Below are 25,028 nucleotides of genomic sequence, written 5' to 3'. Positions count from 1 at the left end.
TGTATGTCTTCTTCTGCTGCTGCAGAATCATAAGGGGCCACTTGTCAAACTATCAGAACTTTCTGCTGGAGGTTCACATATAACAGATTCTAATCTGCTGAACAATGTTAACAAGCTGCGGGAGTGTTGGTTGAAGTGCCAGAACACTGCTGTCTTTGATGACCAGGTGAGTTCATTCTACAGGGAATGCTCTTCTAGGTGGGTAATGAGATATTGCTAAACATACTATATAGTGTGAATAAATAATGGATCACTATAATATATACACATCAAAGCAGTAAAAAAGGATTTGAATGTCAAGTTTGATTGATAGTTTTGAAGTTGTCATTTGATGCTTTCTTCACCTTATCTAGAAACCTATTTTCTTGTGTACTTAATTTCATTTTAAAATCTTCCTCTTCATTTATCCACTCTTGTGATGGCTTGTTTTTTTTTGTTGGCTTTTGACAAACTGTTTGGAACTTCGTTAGCATCCATTTCTAAAGGATACTTCATCGGGTGAATCCTTTCTTTTGTGATTGCTAAAACTAGGAGATGAGCCACCAGTTATCCTTCATTGATGTTCGCGCATAACTATTTACTTAACTAGTTCACATCCAGAGAGTTCGTCTCTTTTTGGTCCAACTGATGATGCTGCATTTCGTCTGTCTTCGAACGGTTGTACTTAAATAATTTCATGTTGAGCTATGTAACTTACTTAAAAACTAATAAACCTCAGAATGGTTGTTACACTGATTTCTGTCGCTCATAGAATTTACTAGAAAAACTGCTTCCTGAATGATTACTATGTTGTGGAAGGCTGTAGTTGAAGCTAACTGAAAGTGAATATGTTAGCCTTATAAAAGAGATGAGAGACAATTTCTCACCTAAGCAAAACTCACAAAGGTTGAGCCATAGGCAATTTGGCAGAGCAGTCTCTTTCTCCAAAAGGAGTATTTACTGCAAAAGAGGAGGTCCTTGCGACCTGTGTTATCAAAGCTGACGAGTGAAGAAAAAGCCATGACATCTGTCTATGTGCATATCACAAAAGAATAAAAAATAAAAAATATATATGTAATTCAAGAATAACATAGACAGATGTCATGTGCTCCTGACAAAGCTCCTGGTCCAGATGGGTTCACCATGGCTTTCTTCCAAACAACATGGGATATCATTAAAACAGACATCATGGCTACACTTAACCATTTCCACCATAATTGTCACATGGTTGAGTCTTGCAATGCCACATTTATTGCTTTAATTCCAAAAAGAAAGGGTGCCATGGAGCTTAGGGACTACATGCCTATTAGTTTAATAGGTAGTGTATACAAATTGCTCTAAAAAATCCTAGCAGAAAGGCTTAAAAAGGTTGCTGATAAGCTGGTTTCTGGGGAACAAAATGCCTTCATCAAGAACAGACAGATCACTGATGCCTCTTTAATTGCTAATGAAGTGCTGGACTGGAGAATGAAAAGTGGGGAACCTGGTGTTCTATGTAAATTGGACATTGAAAAGGCTTTTGATCAGTTAAGCTGGCCTTACCTTATGAACATACTAAGGCAGATGGGATTTGGGGGAAAATGGATAAGATGGATGAATTTTGCATTTCAACTGTTAAATATTCTGTCTTGGTAATAGGAGCCCTATTGTTTTTTTCTCTCCTAAAAAAGGCCTAAGGCAAGGAGACCCCATCTCCCCTTTCCTCTTTATTTTGGCTATGGAAGGACTCACCAAAATGTTGGAGAGGGCTAAGCAACTACAGTGGATACAAGGTTTTCAGGTGGGAAGGAACCCTTGTAGCGCAGTCATAGTATCTCACCTGCTCTTTGCAGATGATACTCTTATCTTCTGCGGCAACGAGAGATCACAAGTTCCGAACCTTAACTAAACGCTGATGATATTCGAGGCACTCTCTGGACTGCACATTAACATGATAAAAAGCATTATCTACCCCGTGAATAATGTTCCTAACATCGAGGAGTTGGCCGACATTCTATGTTGCAACATAGGTACCTTGCCTACCACATATCCAGGACTACCATTGGGGGCCAAGTTCAAATCTAATGAAATTTGGAGTGGTGTGCCGGAAAAGTTTGAGAAAAGGCTTGCAACATGGCAGATGCAATACCTCTCCATGGGCGGCAGATTAACCCTCATCAACATTGTCCTTGATAGTCTCTCCACCTACCACATGTCATTGTTTCCGATACCAAGCACAGTCCTAAAACAAATGGATAAACTTAGGAGAAAACTCTTATGGGAGGGATGCAGCACCACCAGTAGCGCTCGCTTCAACGCTTAAAGTGCGAAGCGAGACCTCGGGCGCTTCTGTGATGTGAAGCGTAGCAGGTTGAGTAAAGTGAGCGCTTCTGTGCGGTTCTGCAAAAAAAGCGAGAAGCGTAAAAGTGACACGCTTCTACATATTAAGGGTTGACAACGTTAAAAATTTAAAAAGTTTATCAAGTTCAAGCCCATGTATGTGATTTCTTCCTCCTCGTCCTTTTTCTTTTTTCTTTCACTGTTTCGGTCCCAAAATAGCAACGAAATGTTGGCAATTTTTTTTCCCCTTCAGTTCTTTTTCTCATTCTCTTCTTCATCTTCTTCTTCTTTTTCTTTCACTGTTTCAGTGATAAATTGCAGCGAATTGCTGCCCAAATTTTTTCGTTTCAGTTACTGCAATTTTTTTCGTATACTTACTGCCATTTTTTTTCATTTCATTTAATCTTGTAGAAGAATAGGATGCTCATTTTGTGTGTTGTCTATGCATTATTTATTTTATTTTATTTTTAAAAAATTCCGTTTCACTTCTAAAAAGCGAGCGCTTCGCTTCTCTCTTTAAGCGAAAAAGGGCTTGTCGCTTTTCCTCGCTTCACGCTCTTCACAACACTGAGCACCACACATAAGTTCCCGCTCGTAAAATGGTCTAGAATAATTCGGCCAAGATATCAAGGAGGCTTGGGTGTTGGAGATTTATATTTGCATAAAAAAGCAATGTTATTGAAGTGGCTGTGGAGATATGGGCAAGAGGAACCTGGACTATGGAAGAACATCATTGATGCTAAGTATAGGCAACATAATCACTAGTGTACAAAGAAAATAAACACTCCTTATGGCGTTGGCCTATGGAAGAATATTAGCAAGCACTGGGATGAGTTCTTTCAAAATATAACCTTCAAGGTTGGGAAAGGAGATCATGTTAAATTCTGGAAAGACAAGTGGCATGGAGATAATGCACTGATAGATATATCCCAATTTATACCAGATTGCACTCAACAAGGAATCCACTGTTGCTCAGAACAAAGAAAATGGTAGAAGGAACTAACGGACTGGGAGATTAGTGACCTACTTACTATGTTCAACTCTTTAGAAGGCCACATCAGTGATGATCAGCAGCCAGACAAACTCAGATGGGAACACTCTAAGGGGGGCAAATACATAGTCCAAGATGGTTACAAACACTTTTGTTCCCATAATGGTATGATAGATAACTGGCCTTGGAAACATATCTGGAGAACTAAGGCGCCTGCCAAGGCGAATTGCTTCACCTGGATAGCTATAAAGGGGGTATGTCTCACTCAAGACAACTTTAGCAAGAGGAACATTACACTTGTTAACAGATGCTACATGTGTCAACAAAATTCAGAAAGTGTTAATCATCTTTTCCTCCATTGCGCAGTTGCAAGTGAAATTTGGAATCTCTTCTCCTCTATTTTTGGTCTGAAATGGGTTATGCCTCAGACAATAAAGCAAGCATATGAAAGTTGGTGTTTTTGGAGAGTTGACAAAGCCATCAAGAGGATCTGGAGAATGGTTCTAGCAGTAATATTTTGGTGTATCTGGACAGAAAGAAATCAGAGGTGTTTTGATGGCATCTCAACTCAAACCTACTCCCTCAAGACTATTTGCTTAGTTAATCTATTTAGCTGGATTTATCTTTCCCCTGTAACTAGTGCAGATCACCTTGTGGATTTCATTAGCTCCCTGTTCTTAGCATAGATTTTTGTACTGGAGCTAGTTATCTACCTTTTTGTACCTTTTGCATCTTCTTGATGCCTATTAATGAATCACCCTTACTTCATCAACAACAACAACATACCCAGTATTATCCCACAATGTGGGGTCTGAGGAGGGTAGTGTGTACGCAGACCTTGTGAGGATAGAGAGACTGTTTCCAACAGACCCTCGGCACAAGGAAGCATAAGCACCACATTAATAAAAATATAGACAAGAAGGAAAATCACCCTTCATCAAAAAAAAAAACTATAAACCCAAACAACAATTATTAGGACTAAAGAAGTGAAAAATATCATTATTAAGTGACAGTGTTTTTGAAAGCGAGAGCTCAAAAAAGCGACAGGGGCTCGCCTCGCTTCAAAAGCGAAGCGCACGCTTCATTAATGAAGCGTGCGCAATTCTTAAAAAACATAATGTAAACCTTGCATAGACACAATATAAATAATCAAAAAGTTCAATTTATATATAAGAAAAAAACATAATCAAATAAACTGAAAATATAATATATATATATATATATATATATATATATATATATAAAATTAACTTTATAAATTGAAATACACATACAAATTAATAAATAAAGGCTAAAATACTAAATAAGAAGAATAAAAGGAAAAAAAAATCGCGCCTGCCCTAGAGCAGACGCCTGGACGGGAACAAGAAAAAGAAAGAAGAAAGAAAAAAAGGAGAAGAAGAAGAAAGAAGAAAGAAGAAAAAAAGAAGAAAAATTACCCGGAGGATTGGAGAGGTCTTTGGCGACTTGAATCCTAGCAGCACTTAGCAGCAATTGATTTTGGGAAGAAGAGAGAAATGGTCTTCACTTTGATGTTAGGGGTCTGTTTTGTATAATAAAAAAACAGACCCAAACTTTAAAAAATAAAAAATAACTGACCCTCTGAACAGTACAATTCTGCGCTTCTCGCTTCAAGGCCGCTTTGCGCTTTTTCGACTGAAGCGAGCGCTTCATGTGGTCGAGTCGCCTCAGGCATGGAAAAGCAAGCAGCCATCGCTTCTCGCTTAAAGCGATCGCTTCGTCGCTTTTTAAAACACTGTTAAGTGAAATAGTTGTTGATTATTGTTGCATTTTACAAGAACCATAGGTGATAAGACTCAAGCCTTAGCGCCTAAACTAATAAGCTGTTTAGTCGAGGCAAATCGCTCAACGTGTTATGCACCTAGATCCGGAACTTGAGTACACCTTGACCGAGCCTGTGACGACATTACGTAAGCTCTCTTCCTCGGCTTAAGAATTCTTCACCAAGTTGAAGTCCTCTCCAACAATTCATTTTGCTTAAGACATCTATATCAAAGTGAATTGACAAGATTTAATCTCCCCGTTTAAGACTTCTGCTTCCTTGAATCCTTTACCTTCGGTTAAACACGAGAAAACTAGAGCTAGCACATTCTTCCCTTTTTTTGGATGAGTTGCTAGCCACTCTCCTCCTTCTCCGCTGCTTCTAATGTTCCTCTTTTGATTATTCGTCCTACCATCAACATCAAAGTCAAATAGCAGTAAGATTATGTTTGTAAACCTATAATTGTAGTCGGACTTCACATATCAATTCTCTATAGTTGTGAGTCTAAATTCTTTCTCATAGTAATGGTAGCTTGCATTTTTTGACCATAAGTTCTTGAGTTTAAGACAATAACCTGAAATGTGATCATCTATGGGTGACTAAGAAAGGTTTGACTAATATGATAATTGTTTCTGCAGGATCGTATAATGAAGATGGTTTTATTTATTCTATCTATGTCTGATGTCTGCTGTCCTTTCCTTATTGTCACAACTTCAAGTTTGCTTTCCCAATGGGAAGCTGAATTTAGACGATGGGCACCAAGTATTGATGTTGTAGTGTACAGTGGAAGCAGAGATTCTAGAAGGAGAATCAAGTCATTGGAGTTCTATGACGAAGGGGGTTTCATGATGCTGCAAGTGCTTTTATCATCTCTGGAAGCCGTCATTGAGGTATGTCTAAAAATAGATTATTTTAGAATTAATTTAGATATTGGGACTTCGACAGATAATCAGGGCCAAGATTCCTAATTAAGTAACCTGCGATGATGTTTTCATCGGGAATATTGAACGTTCCGCTAAAGGTGTATCATTTTGGTGAAATGTTCTCTGTTTTACTTTTCAATCATATCATATTTAGTTGATTGTTATTTTAGTTCCAACTTTTTTGGGAATTCATGTTTCTTAGAGAATGAAAGCGGGAGTCCATTGGAAATTGACTTGTATTTATGCAGATGTGCTTCTTAGCAAGAAGTATAAACTCATTCAAGCAGCTTATGCATTTGCATGATTCGTGCAGCTCCGAATAAAAGTTTCCTCCTTTGGCTAATTTTAAATCCCAACAAAGTGATAAAATTTATTTATTATCTATATAGGATGCTTTGTGGATAATACATGACTATTTATTTTCATAGAATATGATTTCACCTAATTTTTTGGGGTCAGTGTGTGATGATGTAAATGAAAGGAAAACAATGACCAAGTATATTTTGACTAAGAAATGCATTTCTTTCTTACCTATTCCTTATTTTGGCGTTCATACCAATTCCTTCCATCCTATCTAAGTGTGGTGCTTGTAGAGAGCTGCTTTTGGATTAAGATTAAAATTTCAATTTTATAAAGATATAGTAAAATGAATATGTATATTAGCGCTCTGTTAATGCTAATAGAGCTTTGTATTTGATGTCTCTCTCAGTTTCTTCCTCGTGCAAGTTTTCATGTATTTTCAGCATTGAAGATTTTAATGAAAATTTGCTGCCTTTGGACTCAAGGCTCCTCTTTAGTATCCTAGCCCCCTTTCAGGTCAAGCAACTTTTTACTTTAAAAATTAATTTAGACTTCGTAATTTTTTGGGTTCATAGCTAGGTTAAAGTTATGTAGGAATTCGTCAACGAACTAGCTACTTCCAATTCAGTTTTGGAATCTGTGTTGGGAAGTTTTCGTCTTTTTGTAATAGCAACGTGATGCTTCAGTTTGAAAAGGTTTTCTGGCCATACTACCCTTATATTGCATTGAATTCCTTGGTGCCAAACGGTGCAAATTTTCTTCTTTATGTGATTGTGTAATAAAAAAAATTTGGGTGTCGTCATTGTGTCCTTAGGTGTGGGGCTTTAGAGTTCATGAATAGTTTCTACAAGTTGTCTGTTGCTTCTTTTCTTGTAATGTTGTGTTTGTGGCGAGAAAGCCTTTGATGCCATTATTAACGGGTTTTCAGTGCGTTGCTGACTTAATAGAGAGGCCAACCATTACTCTCTGATACTCATGATTTTGTGATAAGGAAAAAGTTCGAGCACAAGCACCCTTGGGTAACAGTCCCTTTTCCTCTCTGCACCTAGTGTAGTCGTTCTTTCTTCTGTATTTTGGCTTCGTTCTTATCTTTAATATATTCCTTGATCCTAATTCAAGTGATGTTCTATGCTTCATGCTGTGAACTTTTTGATAATAAAGCCTTGATAGATCTTTGTAGACCCTTTTGGTTTTGGATTTTCATTCGTTTAACAAGAGAAGTTGTCATTCTCATCCATTCTAAATTTCATTGGTATAGCAAGAGAAGTTCCCATTCTTATGCATCCTAAATTGGGGCTTTTCTTCCTGGTTATCGGCGGCGCGGGGGGGGGGGGAGGGCTGGTGAGTCTAGGAGGCTTTGCATAAAATTCCAACACTATTATGTGGTTGCTGAGCTGTCTATACTTGAAGTAGATGCAGCATGTGGCTAAAGTCCTTCTGGGAGGTGGTGGGCCTCTGGTTTTCCCTAAAGTATGTCGATAGATTGGGTGGTGTACACACAACCTGTAAGTTAGGAATTGGAGATTCTGACATTGACATACATCATAGAGACAGAGGTTGATGAGTTGGTTAGAGTATTGTGTTTTGAGTTTTGTCTTAGTATCTGACTGTAACTATAGTCCTGATGGCCTTATAAAAAAAAGGAAACTATATTTCCTGATGGCTGATGAACTTCCTAGGTTTGGGTAAGAAGATGAAACTTGCAAAAGTCACTCACACATGACGTTTCAAATTCTGCCCTAAAGTTTCTCTTTTGTGATTTAGATAGATTGTAGTTCTTTTTGTTGAATGGATTTTTCATTTGTTTCCCCCAAAAGTGGGAAGTTTTTGATTCTTGTGTTTCCCCAAATATTTGAAAGTTCTTACTGCTTCAAAGTTCTGTAGCCATGTCGTTTTTATTCCGTCTCTTATTTCTGCAGGATGTAGAAATGTTGAGCGGTTTGAATTGGGAAGTGACTGTTATTGATGACTGCCAAAACTTAGGAATTTCTACTGGTGTGGAGCAAATTAAAATGCTTTCTACTGGTATAAGGGTGCTTCTCTTTAATGGTCCAATGAAGGTATCTTCCGCATCTTGCCTTTTTCCTTTATAGAACTGCTTTCATTTAATACATCGTCCTTACTAGACCCTCTAATTTTAACAGATCACCTCATCTGAGTACATTAATCTACTCTCTTTGCTCCAATGTAAATTTGGTTTGGACAAGACTGGTGGCTTGGCATCTGACATCAATGACCATCTTGGAAAACTGAAAGGACTCTCAAAGGTCACTGCACCTTGCAGCAAGCCTGAATCTTCCAAGTTTGTGGAGTACTGGGTTCCTGTTCAGATGTCTGACTTGCAGCTTGAGCAATATTGTGCTACATTACTCACAAATTCTAATGCTCTTCGCACTTTCTATAAAAGTGATCCTGTTGGGGCTCTCCGCGATACTCTTCTCTCTGTGCGAAAGGTTAGGTGTGTCATTTCATTTGACATTACTACATTTTTGGATGATGGTTGTGTTGTTACCATTTTCTTTGTTCTGTTTTCCTTTGGAGTGGGCAAAGGTGATTGGTTCTAGCAGCAGTGAATGTTGAGAAAAAGGGAGTTTCTAAATAGAAACATTAATCTCGAGGATAGTTAAATAACTCACCCAAGAGTCTGGCCTAGTGGTCTAGTAGCTAATGAAGTCGGAGGAGAACCATGTGGTCTCAGGTTCAAATCCTAGCTGAGGCAAAAAAAAAAAAAACTAGGTAATTTCTTTCCATTTGTCCCAGCCTTCATAGGTAGAGTCACTTGGTACCTGTGTTGGTGAGAGATAACCGGTATCCGGTGGAACAGTCGAGGTGCACCGGAGCCGGCTCTGAGACCACTTTCAAGAAAATAGGAAACAAAAAAAGTTCGCTTAATGGCACAACGGAAGTGAAAAGCACTTTTTTCAAATTAGGATTCACGTAGAACTGTTGGTGTTCCATTTCCGTAGACAATATTAACTTTCAATGTTCATCCTCCTGGTCAAAAGTCAGTGAAAGCCACTCCTATAGTGATAGTTATCTGAATTATATGTTCTTGCTTTTGTTTGTAGTGTTGTGATCATCCATATATTCTGGATCCATTCCTGCAACCCTTCAATAAGGGGCTTTCTCCTGCTGAAATTCTTGAAGTAGGAATAAAAGCAAGTGGAAAACTACATCTCCTTGACAAGATGCTCTCAGAGATGAGGCCCCGACAGCACAGAGTGGTTGTCCTTTTTCAGGTATGTATTTCCTGTATCTTGTCTGAGGACTGACTGGTTATTCTTAGAATCATATTTGAGTTCCTTTATAGAATGGATCAAGTAAGATAGACAAATGTCAGGAATAGGATGAAAATATTTTGTTAGTTTTTCTTTCATCAAAGGAATAGCAGGTCCAATTAACTCGTGGCTCAAAAATTTATGAAATAGTGAACTTTCAACTAAATAAAGCAATATACTCCCTCCATCCCATTTTACAGGAAGGTGTTTGATGGGATATAGAGTTTAAGAAATTAATCAAGACTTTTGAAACATAAGCTTAATATATGCATTTCCGTATCAAAAAATAATCCTTGTTGCTAGCATTGTCAAAAGCAAATTAGAGCATTTTAAGATCAAATCCATAAAAAGCAACTTGTTGCTAATCATTCTTGAAAGAGAAAAGGGTCAAATTTGTTCTTGCACTATCTGAAATTGCTAATTTTGCCTCCCCCCCAACCCCAAACTAGACTTTTGGTCTAATCTTATCCCATAAAACGTCTTGTACCCCTAACTGAATTCCAACTTTAAACCAACTTCAAAAGTTGAGGGGTGAATTTGAGCCTTTTTTTTCTCGAAGAATTTGGACACATGGAGTCCACCAATTTCACCATGGAGCTTCGTCAATGGTAAGAGCAAATGTGAGAATTTGTTAACAGCAAGCGTATGAATGGACCAAATATGAATTTGGGTTTGGGGTTTGAGCCCAACCAATACATATTCTTTCTTTATGAAAAAAGCATGCATATGAATTGGACTAAAAGTTTAGTGGATAGAAAAATTGAATAATTTTGGATAGTAAAGGGCATCGGTACCTTTCCCCTTCTTGAAATAACAAATCCAGTTTTCATTTCATCAATTGCATGAAAAGCTAAAATTCTTTTTGTATTATCCAATTATGATCAATCTAATGACAAGTAACAACTAAAAAAAATTCTAAATTATTTTTGGCATATCCAATATTAGAAGTTTATGAAACTCTATATTTAAGATGATGAAATAATTCATGTAAAATACTTTGATATATCTAATCTATACTATATTAAAAGCACGAAGACCCTTAGCGAAATGTCGTTCGGCTTTTTTACCCTTCTAAAAAAGATTTCACATTGGACTAATATGTAATTAATAAGTTATTTTCCTAACATTTAGGACTTTAAAGTCAACTATAATTTGGTTATTAAAATCTTTCCTTAGTGAATTAGGTAGAAAGGTCCTAATATTAAGGACTTTAAAGTCACAAATTATTTCTCTATTTGAATTATGTAATATAAATATAATATTGTACATGTTAATTTTTGAATTTTAAAATCAACTCATAGGCAAATTATTAAAATTTCTAAAAGATCGAGAAGATTCAACACCAAACTAACGTGAGTCCGTACTGTTAGTATCATATTTTGATACATAAATAGTTAATTAAGACGTGTAAGCCAAAAATAAATATTTTTTAATATTTTAAGTATATTTTATATATGCATATTATATGGTGAGAAAGATAACATAAATGTGTTTCACTTGATTTGTTATTCAATTGGTTAAATCACCTTTTTAACATTTTATAACTAAAATATTAGTTGATTTTAAAGTTCTAAATACTATAAAAATAATAAAATATAATTTTATTCAATCGTAAAATTTATTTTTAAAGGTGAAGATGGATCAACATGTCAACTGTAATACATCCAAGTTAATTTTTTTAATATTTAAGATTTTAAAATTAACTAAAAATTTATTTATTTAAATGCTTGGAAAGTAACCCAGATTTTTTAAGAATGTAGTGGACTTGTCTGACCCTTTCTCTAATAAAGGCCTATATCGGTTATTGGGTCTCTCCTCTTTTCCATTTGCTTATGGCTCACTCATTAGATATCTAAGTTCAATAATGTTTCAATGTAGCTGTTGAAGTTTAATCATATTTTGAGAACATTCAATTAATTAAAAACCAGGTTTATTTAATATTAAATCACAATTACTTTATAACGATCTGTGAAATACAAATATGATAACAATCACACATTTTTTACTAGGAAATGAGATATTTTTTGAATATTCTAAGTAACTAATCATCATATATATTATATTTATACATTTTCAAATCCCAGTAACTACACTTGTAGCTTATCCATAGCCCTGGACCTAATATTTAAGTCGCAGCAAATCTGACACTTTGGATCGGCACCTGTATCGATGCCATGTAGGTCAAGCAAACATCTTAAATATGACCACTGTGAAGGGGCTGTTCTCTGGGTTTTGGGCTTTTCTTTTTGTATATGGTTTGCACCCCCCTTGAATGCTATTATTCGAGGCACTATTTAACTTACCAAAAAAAAAGAAAAACTGAAATGAACTATCACCCAACTACCTTAAGAAGTTGTAGGGATGCTGCCTCGGATTGTTTCTAGATAAAAAGGGCAGCCCGGTGCACTAAGCTCTCGCTATGCGCGGGGTCCGAGGAAGGGCCGGACCACAAGGGTCTATTGTACGCAGTTCCCTACATTTTTGCAAGAGGCTGTTTCCACGGCTCGAACCTGTGACCTCCTGGTCACATGATAGCATCTTTACCAGTTACGCCAAGGCTACCCTTCAAGGATTGTTTCTGGATGCGAAGCTATTTTTTTTTTTTTGATAAGGTAAATTGTATTAATCAAAAGGGAGGGAACTCCCGTGTACACAAAGTATACCAAAGACGTAGAGAATTTACATCAGAACATGATTCTCTACAAAAGACGCCCAATCTTCTATACAAGTAGGGGCTAAGTGAGTGCACCAAAAAGCAATCAAAGATAAAAGACTATTCTTAAGTTGTGAAAAAGGAGACTCAATCTCCTCAAGCAATCAAAGATAAAAGACTATTCTTAAGTTACATTATGTTACCTTCTCACAAAAAAAAAACTATTTGGTAGTTACATCACCTATGCAAAAAAATTACATAGTCTGCCCTCCTTTTGTGAAGTTTCATGAATCATAATATTGGTTCTCCTATATATTTTTCTGATGGCATCTTTTGCTTCTTTTTATGACCTTTTCTATCTTTTTGTGACCTTTTTACTTGCCTATAAGCTTAGACGTTCCTTCCGAAGGTCTCTCTTGCCTATATAAGAACAAGTCCACTTGGTTAGAGTGTCACACATTGGTTGAGGGAATGGATTGTTGTTTCATGGTGTTAGAGTGTCCCAACATTAGTTGAGAGAATGGATTGTTGTCTCTTTATATGGTCTTAGACAATTCTCATTTCATTAGCTAATATTTAGGGGTTGATTAGACCCAAAATTCATTTTCTTATCGTACTTAAGTGTGTATGTTAGTGGGCAGCCATCCCATTTATACATCAAGCATAGTGTTTGCTTTATTGTACTAGTGGATCCTTTTTTTTTTTGTGCAAGGTGGGGTTGGGCGTTGTTCTTCATGGATCCAAATGCATTAACATTTTTTATAGCGATTGTGTCTGGGCCAGTTTGCTGCACGTCAATTGTTCCAATATCTACCATGCACCTGCTACCTCGGACCAACTCAAGTATCGGGTAACATTGTTCGCCAAGGGTTTGGCAGGCAGATGGAAAGAAGTGGACCAGTACTTTTTACACACATAGGGAGACACATCTATTCTATATTATATTAAAAGGACAAAAGCTCTTAGCGAAATGTCGTGCGCCTTCTTTACCATTTAAAAATAAATTTCACATTGTTCAACATTGTAAATTAAGTTATTTTCCTAATATTTAGGACTTAGTTCCTTATTTGAATTTTGTTTAAAGTCCTACTCTCTCCGTTCCAGTTTATGTGAACCTATTTCCTTTTTGGTCCGTTCCAAAAAGAATGACCCCTTTCTAAATTTGGAAACAATTTAGCTTAAATTTACAAGTCTACCCTTAATGAGAAGCTTTTATAACCACATAAATACTCTGGGCCTCTTTTTGATTTGTTTAGGACCATAAATTCCAAAAGTCTTCATATTATTCTTAAACTCCGTGCCCAGTCAAACAGGTTCACATAAATTGGAACGGAGGGAGTAATATTTAGGAGTTCAAAGTAAATTAAGATTTTACCTTACATAAATTCTTTCCTTATTTGAATCATTTAATATAACTAAAATACATTTCATATTTAGTTTTTTATTGTTTAAGATTTTGATATCAACTAAAATTTTATTAATTAAATCCTTGCTTGCTTCAATAAACTCACCTAATCAAAATTATACTCAACACTTGCATGTCCCATGGTGGTAAGAAAATCTCGCTGAGCATCATAGAAACTATTGGGCTAATTTATGTTGTAATTTAAATTTATTTAAATTTAAATTACCTTATATGAATCAGCAAAATTTAACGAGTTACTATAATGATAAGAACCAATAATAAGTTTTTGAATTAATTATTAGCCAAAAAAAAATACAATTCAATTATTTTTTTAAATGCATCTTCTAAGTAAAATTATTTTTTAAGTTGACAAAACTCTTAGATACGCAAGTTTGTTTCCATAAGATCAAGAGAATTGGTGGTGAGAAAAAGTCTGTAAAAGGGGAAATCAGTTATAGTATAGTGTTAAGAGTAAATTTGATTTGAATGCAAGTTTGAAGTAATAGGAATAAATTTGTAGACCAAAATGTATTCTAATTAAATTATCATTAATTATTATTATCATTATATTCTTGCATTCACTCCAACAAATGACAACTCACTATTTTTTTTATTATAGAGCTAGCTAAATGCAATTAACATTCATTATATATAGGAACCTACACTTTCTAATTTAATTTTTATTTTATAACTCAAACACATTATTTTCAAAAGTTTATATATTATTTAATAATTATTTACACATTGATATGGGGACACGCGCAAAGCGCGCGTGTGTGTGTGTGTGTATATATATATATATATATATATATATATATATATATATATATATATATATATATATATATATATACACACATTGATTCTTTCTATAGATAACGCAAGAGAGAACTTATGACCTCGCGGATGGAGAGAGATTCGAACCCCCAGTATTTCTATAAATACTTCGGTTTTCAAGACCGACTCTTTCAACCGCTCAGACATCCATCCTCTTTGTGCTTCGCCCGCCCTATCCATCTTTGCGCGGGCAGGTAGGGGCTTATCAATGTGATTCGCTACGCTTGCCTGCGCCTATCTGCTGATGCTGATTCTATTGCCTACCGGTTAGCGAAACTTTTCCGGTAGTACAAATTGCTACGCTTCGCCTCTTTCTATATGATAATATGTGTGTGCGCGCGCACGTGTATATGTTTACATGCGCACGTACACAGATAAACATACACGATAAGTGGACCTGCATCCTGATTGATGTTCTGTGGAAGTGTTTTGTCACTTTTGCCTTTAATTTCTTCGCCTGATTGTTAAAATCTTCGTTCCTGCCTTTAATTAATGCAGTCTATTGCTGGCTCCGGGGCATCAATTGGTGATATTCTGGATGATTTTCTGCGTCAAAGATTTGGTGAAAACTCTTATGAAAGAGTTGAGACGTGTGTTATTCATTCCAAGAAACAAGCTTCTCTTAACAGGTTTAACGACAAGAAAAGTGGGCGCTTTGTTCTTTTATTAGAGAATCGTGTTTGCCATCAAACCATTAAACTGTTGTCAGTTGATAGTGTTATTATATATGATAGTGACACAAATCCCACGAATGATTTGAGACAACTCCAGAAACTGTCAATAGATTCGCAGTCTAAGCACACATATGTTTTCCGGCTGTATTCAAGTTTTACTGTAGAAGAAAAAGCCCTATTTCTTGCTAAACAGGACCTGAATCTTGATAGTAACTTGCATATCTTAAGTCGGAGCCCCAATGACACCCTTATGTGGGGAGCCTCAAATTTGTTCAGTAGATTGGATGAGTACCACTCTGGAGGCAGTCCGACCTCAATTTCAAATAACTCATCAGGACAGTTGCGTTTAGATGATGTTATTAGCGAGTTCTCTGCAATAATTTGTAAAAGCTCTGACTACAAGGACACATGCCATTCCATTATTTCAAAAGTTCAAATGAGCATGGGAACTTACAGTGCTAATAACCCGCTGCTTGGTGAGAAAAAAATGGAGTTGAAAGTTGGAGAAGAACCTCATGTTTTTTGGAGAAAGCTGTTGGAGGGAAGAAATCCACAGTGGAGAAATTTAAGCATTGCAACCCCAAGGAACAGAAAGAGAGTTCAATACTTTGATAAATCCCCAGATCCACCTAATGGAAATGATGATATAGGAAAGAAGCGCAGGAAGGCGGTAATGAACCATAGTGTGGATGCAAATCCCACTCACCCCACAGCTGAAGGAGGTGAAGTTGCAGCTTTCAAAGGAGGTATCACTTCATTAACCTATTTTCAATATATTTCCTGTTAGTGTTTGTTTGTTATTCCATAAGTTTAAATATGACAAGAAATATCAGCTGCTAATTCTTGGTTCGGTCCAGGTGTTCATGAAAATGATGGTATTGGTGCGAAGCATGTTTCTAGGTCTCCGTCTCATGTCTTGCATGAGGTAAACCTTGTTGGGCGGCCTGAAGGAGGAGTCATACAGCAGAAAAGCCTTCATATCCATCTGAAAGCTGAGTTTGCAAAACTGTTTGAAGCGCTAAAACTTCCGGTATTCATTTCCTGCCTGCCCTTTCTTAGAAGTTATAATTTTTTGAGTTATATGTTGTCTTTGGAGCATATACAGGCTCTTTGATGAACAATGAAAAAATTAGAAATCTTTGCTTGTCCAGATTAATCATAAGGCAAAAAGGTCAGATTTATCCCTCTACTTTGGAAAATTGTCCACGTTTATCCCTAGTTCTACTATCCGTCCAAATATATCCCTACCGTTAAGAAAGTAGACAAAATCGTCCTCAACTCTAACGGATGTCCATGACCCAGCAACTAAAATGACACGGTGGACTCCATGTCACTATTTATTTTCCATCTGTAAAAATAAATAACTAAACCCACTAAAATTAGTCTTCTCCTTCTCGGCTAACATACCACCATTGCTGCAAATTCAAGGTTCTTGTCCAGCTCCACAAAATTATTTCATAAATTTTCATCATTAGCCATCACTGTTCGAACCACCACTCCAGGTATTCCACCAAGAAAATACCCCACCTTCTCTCCACCTCAGAAATCATCAGCAATCACTCATCGGGAATACCCACCAAAAAGCTTCACTAGAAATCATCTCTATAAATATTTCCAGTCACTCATCAGAAAATCACCTCTTTTCTCCCATCTCTCGCTCCTCTTTACTGGTCATAACTGGCCAGTAACACTCCTTTTCCACAAAAAGAAGAAGAGCTAGATCCAGAAGAAAGAAATCCTCCATAAAAACCCATTTACCAGTGACCTATTTCTCTTTAAAATTTCACCCGACGGGAAAATCTTTTTGTCGCTCAAAAATTTCTTCACTGCTTGAACATATCAAAACCAGTAAAATCTCGACGGAACAATCTTTTTCGCAAACAAAGAATATAGTAATTATTAATTAAAAAAAAGAATCTTTGGCCTGAAATAAAAGACTTCGCCGAGGAAAATTTGCTATCTAGAACAATGCTCTTAATGGAATTTTAAGGATTGAGAGCCACTTGAATATTGAGAGAGATAGTGGAAGAGATAGTTTATGAACAAAGAAGAGAAAGAAGGAGGAAAGTGAAAGCTTGAGAAATAAAAATTGGATGAAAAAGAAGGATACTTTTTTGGCTGGAATATTCTGATGAGGTGAAGAGGGGGAGGGAAGGATACGAGCATAGATCTTTTACTTTTTTTCTATGTTTATTTATTTTTTCCTTTTAGTTTTTGTTACTCTTTTTTCTATTTCATTTCTAATTATTTTTGGGACACACATTGAGCCCACCATTTCTATTTAATGATGTGGCATTTTTTATTGAGAGGGTCCTTTGCCACAATGACAACCGTTAGGGTTGGGGACATTTTTGACTACTTTCTTAACGGTAGGGATATATTTGGACGGATAGTAGAACTAGGGATAAATGTGGACAATTTACTTAAGTAGAGGGATAAATCTGACCTTTTTCCCTAATCATAATGAGTGGGTTCGAAGGTCATATTCTGAATTTGTGAAACATTTGTTATGTATAAAAGATAAAGCTCTGAATAAGTATGATATTTATTTTTTGATAAGGTGATATTAACCTGTCAAAGGTTTAATCTTTTAGTGAACAATTAAAAAAAAAGGTTTAATCTTTTTGTGTATGAGTCCTGGTCTTGTGATTGCCTCTGAATTAGCAATTTTTCTTTGATTAAACTCTCTTCAAGTAGATAAATAATACTGCAGTTTTTGGCACAATGGTAAGCACCATTACATTCTTTCTGCATTTGCGGTACTCGTACATCCAAACCTGTTTAAATCTTGGAAACCACCTAGTATGGTCGTTAAGACCTCCATCGCTCTGTGCTCAGGGAGAGTTAACTGCCCTAGTTAATTTGCCAAAACGCAGAGAGCGCTACATTTATTATGTCAAATGGTATAGGACATGTGTAGCATGTGAAAGGGTGTTCTTCATTTGCTTGTGCCATCTGCCGTAAAGGTGTATGTCCTAGTTGTTAAATGGGTTTTTGTATCTTTGTTTTAGTAGCTTTAAGTTAAGCAACAAAGAATCAGGAATACATGAGCGATATGCATCTTGCATTTTTCATCTTGGGAACTCTACACATGACAGGACAGTGTGCTGCTATAGCTCTTTCTTCTAACACTTGCAGCATCTGCTTTTTTGAGACCACTTCAAAATTAGCCAGTAAACTAGTTCATCTTCCCATAAAATGGGTAAAAATTGTTTCTACAAAACTAATCAAGGGCACTACAACAACAACAACATACCCATTATTATCCCACACCGTGGGGTCCGGGGAGGGTAATGTGTACGCAGACCTTACCCCTACCTTGTGAGGATAGAGAGGCTGTTTCCAATAGACTAACTTTGCTATTTGGAACTTCTTTCATTGCTGTCTTTGTGATAAAGGGAAGCAACTTTATGTTTGTGTTTTATTCCTCAAATTTGTGGATTTTACAGAACTCCAATAGTTTAGCTACTTTGAGGTTTTATTTTCTTATATTTCTTTTATTATATCTGAAGAGTTCTGCTGCTAATTCTACAAAGCTGTCATTGATTTCTTATGGCTCTATTGAAGGCCTTCCACCTGGTTCTTTGCTTAGTGTAGGCTTTTGATTTCTAATTGTTTCCTTAAATGGCTTTTTTTCATAAATAATGTGCTATCTTGTTTGTTTTTATCTACCATCTCTTCATGTAATTCAATCCTCATGACAGTGGTTTATTGTTAGTATCTACAAATCTTAATTATAATACGAACCAGGTTCTGTGCCACTACCAAATTTCGTACTGCTAGTTGGTTATATCAACCATGCTTCAAGCTAGAACAACTTGGTACTCTCTATGTAAATGAATAAAAAAGGATATTTTGCGGAATGATTGCCATAGTTGTGGCTTTTCCTGCTTGCAAGCACTCCCTTGTATAATATACCAAAGGAATAGGTAAGCCAAGGTTTTACCTTCTAGTCTTTTGCTTGCTGGCCAGATGACCAAAGTTTAAATGCAGGACGATGTCAAACATACTGTAGAAAAGTTTCTGGAATATGTCATGGAGAATCATCATGTTAGTAGGGAATCTGCAACAATTTTACAGGCTTTCCAGTTATCTCTGGTTAGTAGCTTTTTGCCTCACTGCCCATATCATCTGCTTGCATCCTTTTAATTATTTTATTTTGTCAGTGGAATTTATCCTTCTCTTCATGGACAATTAAAAGTTCAGGTGAAATATAATCACATCATAATAACTAGGAATCCTAAAAGATGAGGTACTTTTTTGTTTCATGCAGCTCAAAGTTCCGATATAAGGAGCCTGTTATTAATTGTAAAGTCAGTAAATGGTTTTGTGTCTTATTTCTTCTAGTTAAACTTGGTATCAGAGTTTCTACAATCTTGGTAGAAATCTTAGTAGCTTCTTTGGAGGCCGCTCGACCAAAGTTTTTCTTTACTTTTTTAGTTTACTATCTTTGTTTATTTTCAATGATTCTTTCAGGGAGACCACATCTCTTGTTGTGTCTGTCTTTGGTGTTCTTTGTTCCACTCACTTCTGGTTCATCTTGTCAAGATGAATACAACAGTGAATTCTCGTCTCCAAACTCCGCACTTGCGGCTCGTGTTTCTACTGCCTCACTTTGACGTATCAGTCCAGTTTAGGTTTCAAATCGGCATTCCATATTTGTCTAGTTATCACTCTACATCAACTAACCTGTCGAGTTAATGATATATATTATTTGACATATCAGGTCTACTTTTTCCTATTGCCAATGTCACTGCCAAATCATCGCTTAGTCATCACCGTGGTTTGTCAGATCCGATTAAGCTGGCAGTATGCATGTTCTCGAATTCAATCACGTCTTATAGATTGATGGTAGTGCTACAGCCAATTTAGTTTGATGTCAAGGTCAAGTCTTATTAGATTATCATCAAATTAGCATTCAACTTTATCATATATATTTAGTGTGCTTCTTGCTTCAAGAAAAACATGTCGATGTGATTCTTCTTATTTGACATTTACTGTGAATTATCAGTGTTGGGTTGCAGCTTCAATCTTAAAGCAAAAAATTGACAAAGAGGAGACATTCTTGCTAGCAAAGCAGCACTTACAGTTCGGATGCACCGAGGAAGAGGTAAACGGTGTTTATCTGAAGATCCGTTCCTTGAAAAAGATGTTCTTGCAGCGGTTGGATCAAAATGATAATGCTTCAAGTTCTTCTAAGTCTTCTTTATTAGCTGCGCGATCTGTTCCAGAAGAGCCATCGAAGGGAAGCATGTCACAAGCTGTAGAATCTTCCCAGCTGAATGTGGAAAATGAAATGGATGAAAGATTTAAAGTTAAAAACTTATCCATGGAATTCATTGTCATACCTAAAGAAGAACTTGTGGATATTGAAAGGGAAAAATTCATTAAGGAGGTCCAGTATAGATGTGACAGGCGAATGTCAAAGCTGGTACAGAAGCAAAAGGAGGAAATCAAAGAGTTCCAGAAAATATGGGAGAAGAAGAAGGAAGAGCTTGAGCTGGATTACAGAGTGAATTTTTCTGTTCTTCGGTCTATCTTTGGTCAGAATGCTGCAATAAAGGATAAACAAAAAATATTAGAAACTGAATTTTCAAGCAAAATGCAAGAGCTCAAATGCCGCAAGGACCAGCAGCTTAAAGAGCTTGAGGTAGAACACACTGCTATGAGGAACAAGGAAATGCTAAAGGCTGCTTATTGGTTGGCGGAAGCAAATTCCTTTAGGGGTGTTGGATCTAATCCTATAGATGACATAGGGTGCTCTCAGGAAAATGTAAATGCCTCTCACAATCGTCCCAAGACTGTTCACCCTGTATCTGGACAACATGTTGAGGAACTGAATGGTAATATTGTGGATAGCATGCAGTGTGACATGGTAGCATCTGAACTACCTACATCTACTTCTGATGAGTCAAATATTCTTCCTATTGAAACTACAGATGTTTTAGCAACACCAGCAACAGAAGAGCAAGTTGAGATTGCATCCATGGCTGGAGTGTTGGTTGCTAGATCGGAGCAGCCTAATGAAGTAGGTTATTTAGGTGGTGGTTCAGAGGAAATTGGAGCATTTGGTGCTACATCTAATCAACCTCATGAAGTAGGTGACCCAGATGTGCCTGCATCTACTTCCAATGAGTCAATTATTCTTCCTGTTGAAACTTCAAATGTTTTAACAACGGCAGCAATGGAGGAGCAAGTTGAGATCGCTTCCACGGCTGAAGCATTGGTTGCTAGATCCAAACAGCCTAATGAAGTAGGTGATTTAGGTGGTATTTCAGAGGAAATTGGAGCATTGGTTACTACATCCAAGGAGCCTAATGAAGTAGGTGATTTAGGTGGTAGTTCAGAGGAAATTGGAGCTTTGGTTGCTGCATCCAAACAGCCTAATGAAGTAGGTGATCCAGACGTACCTGCATCTACCTCTAATGAGTCAAATATTCGTCCTATTGGAACTACAAATGCTATAGCAGCATCAGCAGCAGAGGAGCAAGTTGAGATTGCGTCCACGGCTGGAGCGTTGGTTGCTAGATACGAGAAGCCTAATGAAGTAGGTGATTCAGGTGGTGGTCCGGAGGAAATTGCTTCTTTGTTTCCTCTTCCTTCCGAAGAACATACTGAAGTTCCACTAGAGCATCCACCTAGAGAGCATTTGTTGGAAGTATCTGGAACGGGTGTTAATGTAGTTGTGGAGAATGATCATTCAGAAGTAAATAATGTTATTGAAGAATTGAATACAGAACATGGTAGTCTGGCAAATAATTCTTATTTACCAAATGATGAAGAAAACTCGAGAGATGCAGTTAGCTCCATTGATAGAAAACAAATTTCTCTTGAGGAAGTGGTAGTGGACTTGCGTTTGGCAGCAGCAGTTCCTACTTCTGATGGTGGTGGTTCTATACCTCAAAATCAAGTAAGTGCTCTGTCTTGCCAATTTATGAGGTGCTTGTGTTGTGTTATTCTGTAGAACATCTGGATTCAGAATCTGGACACAGGTATATAAGCTCTCTCTAGGAAAGTTTAAAATGTCTCAAATTGCAAAGACATGCTCTTTTTAGATGTTTTGAGTGAGTAATTGGCAAGTGACTTTATAGTTTTATTCCAAGCCGTAAAACAGGTAATTGGATCATTTTTTTCCTGGTGAATTGCAGTTCTACCATTCAAAAAATAATATGCGTGATTTGCCAACCCAATGCATTTTTTCCCTATACTTTGTAGAAAATTTTTGGCTGTTCTGTTATGGATGGTTTTGCACTTAAACTGGATCAGCTAAATCAGTACGTATGTTACCAGTCTTCAGGATATAATGAAACACTCACTCATGAGATGCCACTCCTAGAAAATCAGAGTGGAACACAAGCTGATGTTGATGCTGGGCAATGTGGACCCAACAGTTCTGAAGCCGTGTTAATTAATAGTTCCGAGCAACAACAGCCAGCTTCTGATGGTTTTTCTCTTGCTGCTCACGAGCCACCAAGCGACACTGCACGTCAAACCCATGATGATGAAAGGAATTTTATCCCAAACATTGGGTCTTCTCGTCATTTGGATGGAGAGATGATGGAAACTTTGCAGGCTGGTGGTAATTCGGGAGAGTGTCCATCTGTTGATGTTGAGATGTCGCCTCTGATCTGTGATCAGCCTAATTTATCAGAAGTCAGTAGAGTGGTTCCTCGACCCATTTCAGAACAGGGTGCATCTTCGAAGAGATCTGAAGCTTCTGTTCAAGTGCCAGGTTCCGCTGAGCTTCCTAGTCAAGCAGTCTTGCAACATAACACTAATGTTGCCTTCGTCCAAGGACCTAGGAATATACCAGTTCATCCTGCCCATCAGATGGCCACTTCGAATCCAATTCTTCTTCCTTTCAATGCTGATCCTCTGCATAAAGAATGGGAAAGGATACATAAAGAAAGAGAACAAGCCACTAAGATTCTTGAGGACACGGTTAGTTCCAATTTCCTTCGTTGTGATTATTTGCTCCTAGTCCTTCTGTATTTTCTTCAAGCTCTTTTCCTCTTTTTGAGCAGAAATTGCGTCTGAGATCTGATTGCGAGAAGGCGATAGAGGAATTGGTTGCACAAATCCGTAAAAAGTATGATCTCAATCTTCAGGAAACTGAGGCAGCATTTCTTCGGAAGAAGAATGAACTTGATACGAGTCTGAACAAAGTTCTCATGAATAAGCTTTTGGCAGACGCTTTCAGATGCAAGTGCATGAATCTCAAACCTTCGGGGCTTCCTGGCATCCGTCAAGGTATGTAATCATTGTTGGTTATGCATTTTTTCGGAGTAGTTTACTTTTCCTGTCAGAATTTTGAACTGACACTTGTGTCCAGATATTATCTAGAATACATTATTATCAGGGTGATAAAAAGTAGTGCTAGTTGTCAATTTCTACTAGGTTATACAAGTCAGATTTGTGATTTCTCAAGTAAAATTTTTCTTTAATTGGGTACTGAATTTTTTTTTTTTTTTTTTGCAAGTTGTGCCTTCTAGTTATATGCAGCATCTACATCAGGTGTCACAGCAGCCTAGTTTGAGGTCTTCTCCTATGACTGGTTCGTCTGCAGCTAGCCAGCAAAATTTAGCCCCAGCTATTTTGAGAGCTTCTCATGCCACCAGTTTGTCCTCAGCTGGCCAAGCACAGGTTGGACAGGAGACTTCTGTCCCCTCCTTGCCAGTTATTAATCGTTCAGTAAATTCTGGTGGGATTCCTCAGCCTGCATTTAGATCTACACCTGTTACCGGGTTGTCTTTAGCTGGCCAACATGCACCCATTCAGCAGACCGCTGCTGTTAGTCGTTCGCCAGCACTTTCTGCTGGAATTCCTGGCAGGCCGCCTCTCATCAGTGCAATTACCCCTTCCACTGGCAATCTCAGGGTAGCTGGTGAGATCCGTGCTCCAGCCCCCCATCTTCAGCCTTTCAGAACTCCTACATCCATGTCTACGAGCAGCCCCTCAACCCTTGCACATGGTTTGCAAAATCAACCGCTATCCACTAACATGGCTGCATCATCACCCTCACTTCCCCAACATGCTTCTCTACAAACAACATCCTCCCCGTCACAGTTAGCTGCAGATCTTTCTACTGTGGTACATCTCTCTAGTTCGCGGAGTATGAGTTCGCAGCATGACATTGGCGGGTTGCTTTCTCCACAAAATCCGCCTATGTCTGCGCAGGAACTGCTTTTGAATATGGAGAATCGACCTCATGCAAACAGGCGGAACATTATGCCACCTCTACCAGATATGAGCTCTGACTTCGATTCATTGGACCTATCCGACTTTCAAAGCCTGGATAGTGTACAGGGAGGTTCTACTTCAGCCATAGCTACTAATGTAACTGATGTTGTTTGTGTGTCTGATGATGAGTGACTTGTTGACGATGAAGTTTATTTTGTTGTCTGTGAGTCATCTTTATCACGTGTTTGTAAAAATGAATCAAAAGAATAATAATTTATAGAGAAAGGTAAAAGGAGGAAGCTTGACAAGATTACATGGGCTTGCATGTCCTTCCTCCTCCTCCCCCTCCCTTCCTCTGGGGTTCCATGAATGCAGCTGTAAATGGTCCGTTCATCTTTCTGTATTATACTAGGGACGGTATCATCTGTTCATGTGTTTCTTTTATTGTTGTGTTTTTCTTAATCAATGTTTGGTTTGCACATACTTAGAGGCATTTGGTCGATGTTTGAGTTGGATTGGAAAAATAACGAGTATTTGAATTTGAAGTTAAAAGGAAGGTTTATAGAAGTAAATACTGCACTATGCTAAGTATATGTATGGCTAATTTTGTAAGTTCCTCGATAGTGGTGCGTTGTGATGTCTCTTATATTTTTGCCCATAACCCGTAAACAGAGCATGGTTTCCAGGCCAGTGATTCAAGATGTTA

General features: G+C 37.3%; 1 protein-coding gene across 5 annotated transcripts in view; it reads left to right on the top strand.

Annotated features, from left to right (window-relative positions):
- LOC107816341 (uncharacterized) overlaps positions 1–24,788 on the top strand; it is a 35,195-nt gene extending 10,407 nt beyond the window's left edge. For 4 of the 5 annotated variants that reach the window (XM_075234101.1, XM_016642040.2, XM_075234100.1 and 1 more), the window contains 12 exons: positions 26–166; positions 5,711–5,962; positions 8,215–8,355; positions 8,440–8,748; positions 9,364–9,534; positions 14,967–15,888; positions 16,000–16,172; positions 19,136–19,240; positions 20,154–22,052; positions 22,433–23,083; positions 23,167–23,392; positions 23,622–24,788. In XM_075234101.1, coding sequence (XP_075090202.1) covers positions 26–166; positions 5,711–5,962; positions 8,215–8,355; positions 8,440–8,748; positions 9,364–9,534; positions 14,967–15,888; positions 16,000–16,172; positions 19,136–19,240; positions 20,154–22,052; positions 22,433–23,083; positions 23,167–23,392; positions 23,622–24,514 — 5,883 coding nt within the window. In that variant the 3' untranslated portion in view covers positions 24,515–24,788. The remainder of the gene's footprint in view (positions 1–25; positions 167–5,710; positions 5,963–8,214; positions 8,356–8,439; positions 8,749–9,363; positions 9,535–14,966; positions 15,889–15,999; positions 16,173–19,135; positions 19,241–20,153; positions 22,053–22,432; positions 23,084–23,166; positions 23,393–23,621) is intronic. The other variant, XM_016642042.2, reaches the window with a different exon arrangement.
- Positions 24,789–25,028: the final 240 nt, after the last annotated feature.

The sequence above is a fragment of the Nicotiana tabacum genome, chromosome 17 (genome assembly GCF_000715075.1).
Source record: "Nicotiana tabacum cultivar K326 chromosome 17, ASM71507v2, whole genome shotgun sequence".
Taxonomy (NCBI): Eukaryota; Viridiplantae; Streptophyta; class Magnoliopsida; order Solanales; family Solanaceae; genus Nicotiana; species Nicotiana tabacum.
Note: the sequence above shows the minus strand (reverse complement) of the source record. Positions and strands in the feature narration are given on the sequence as shown.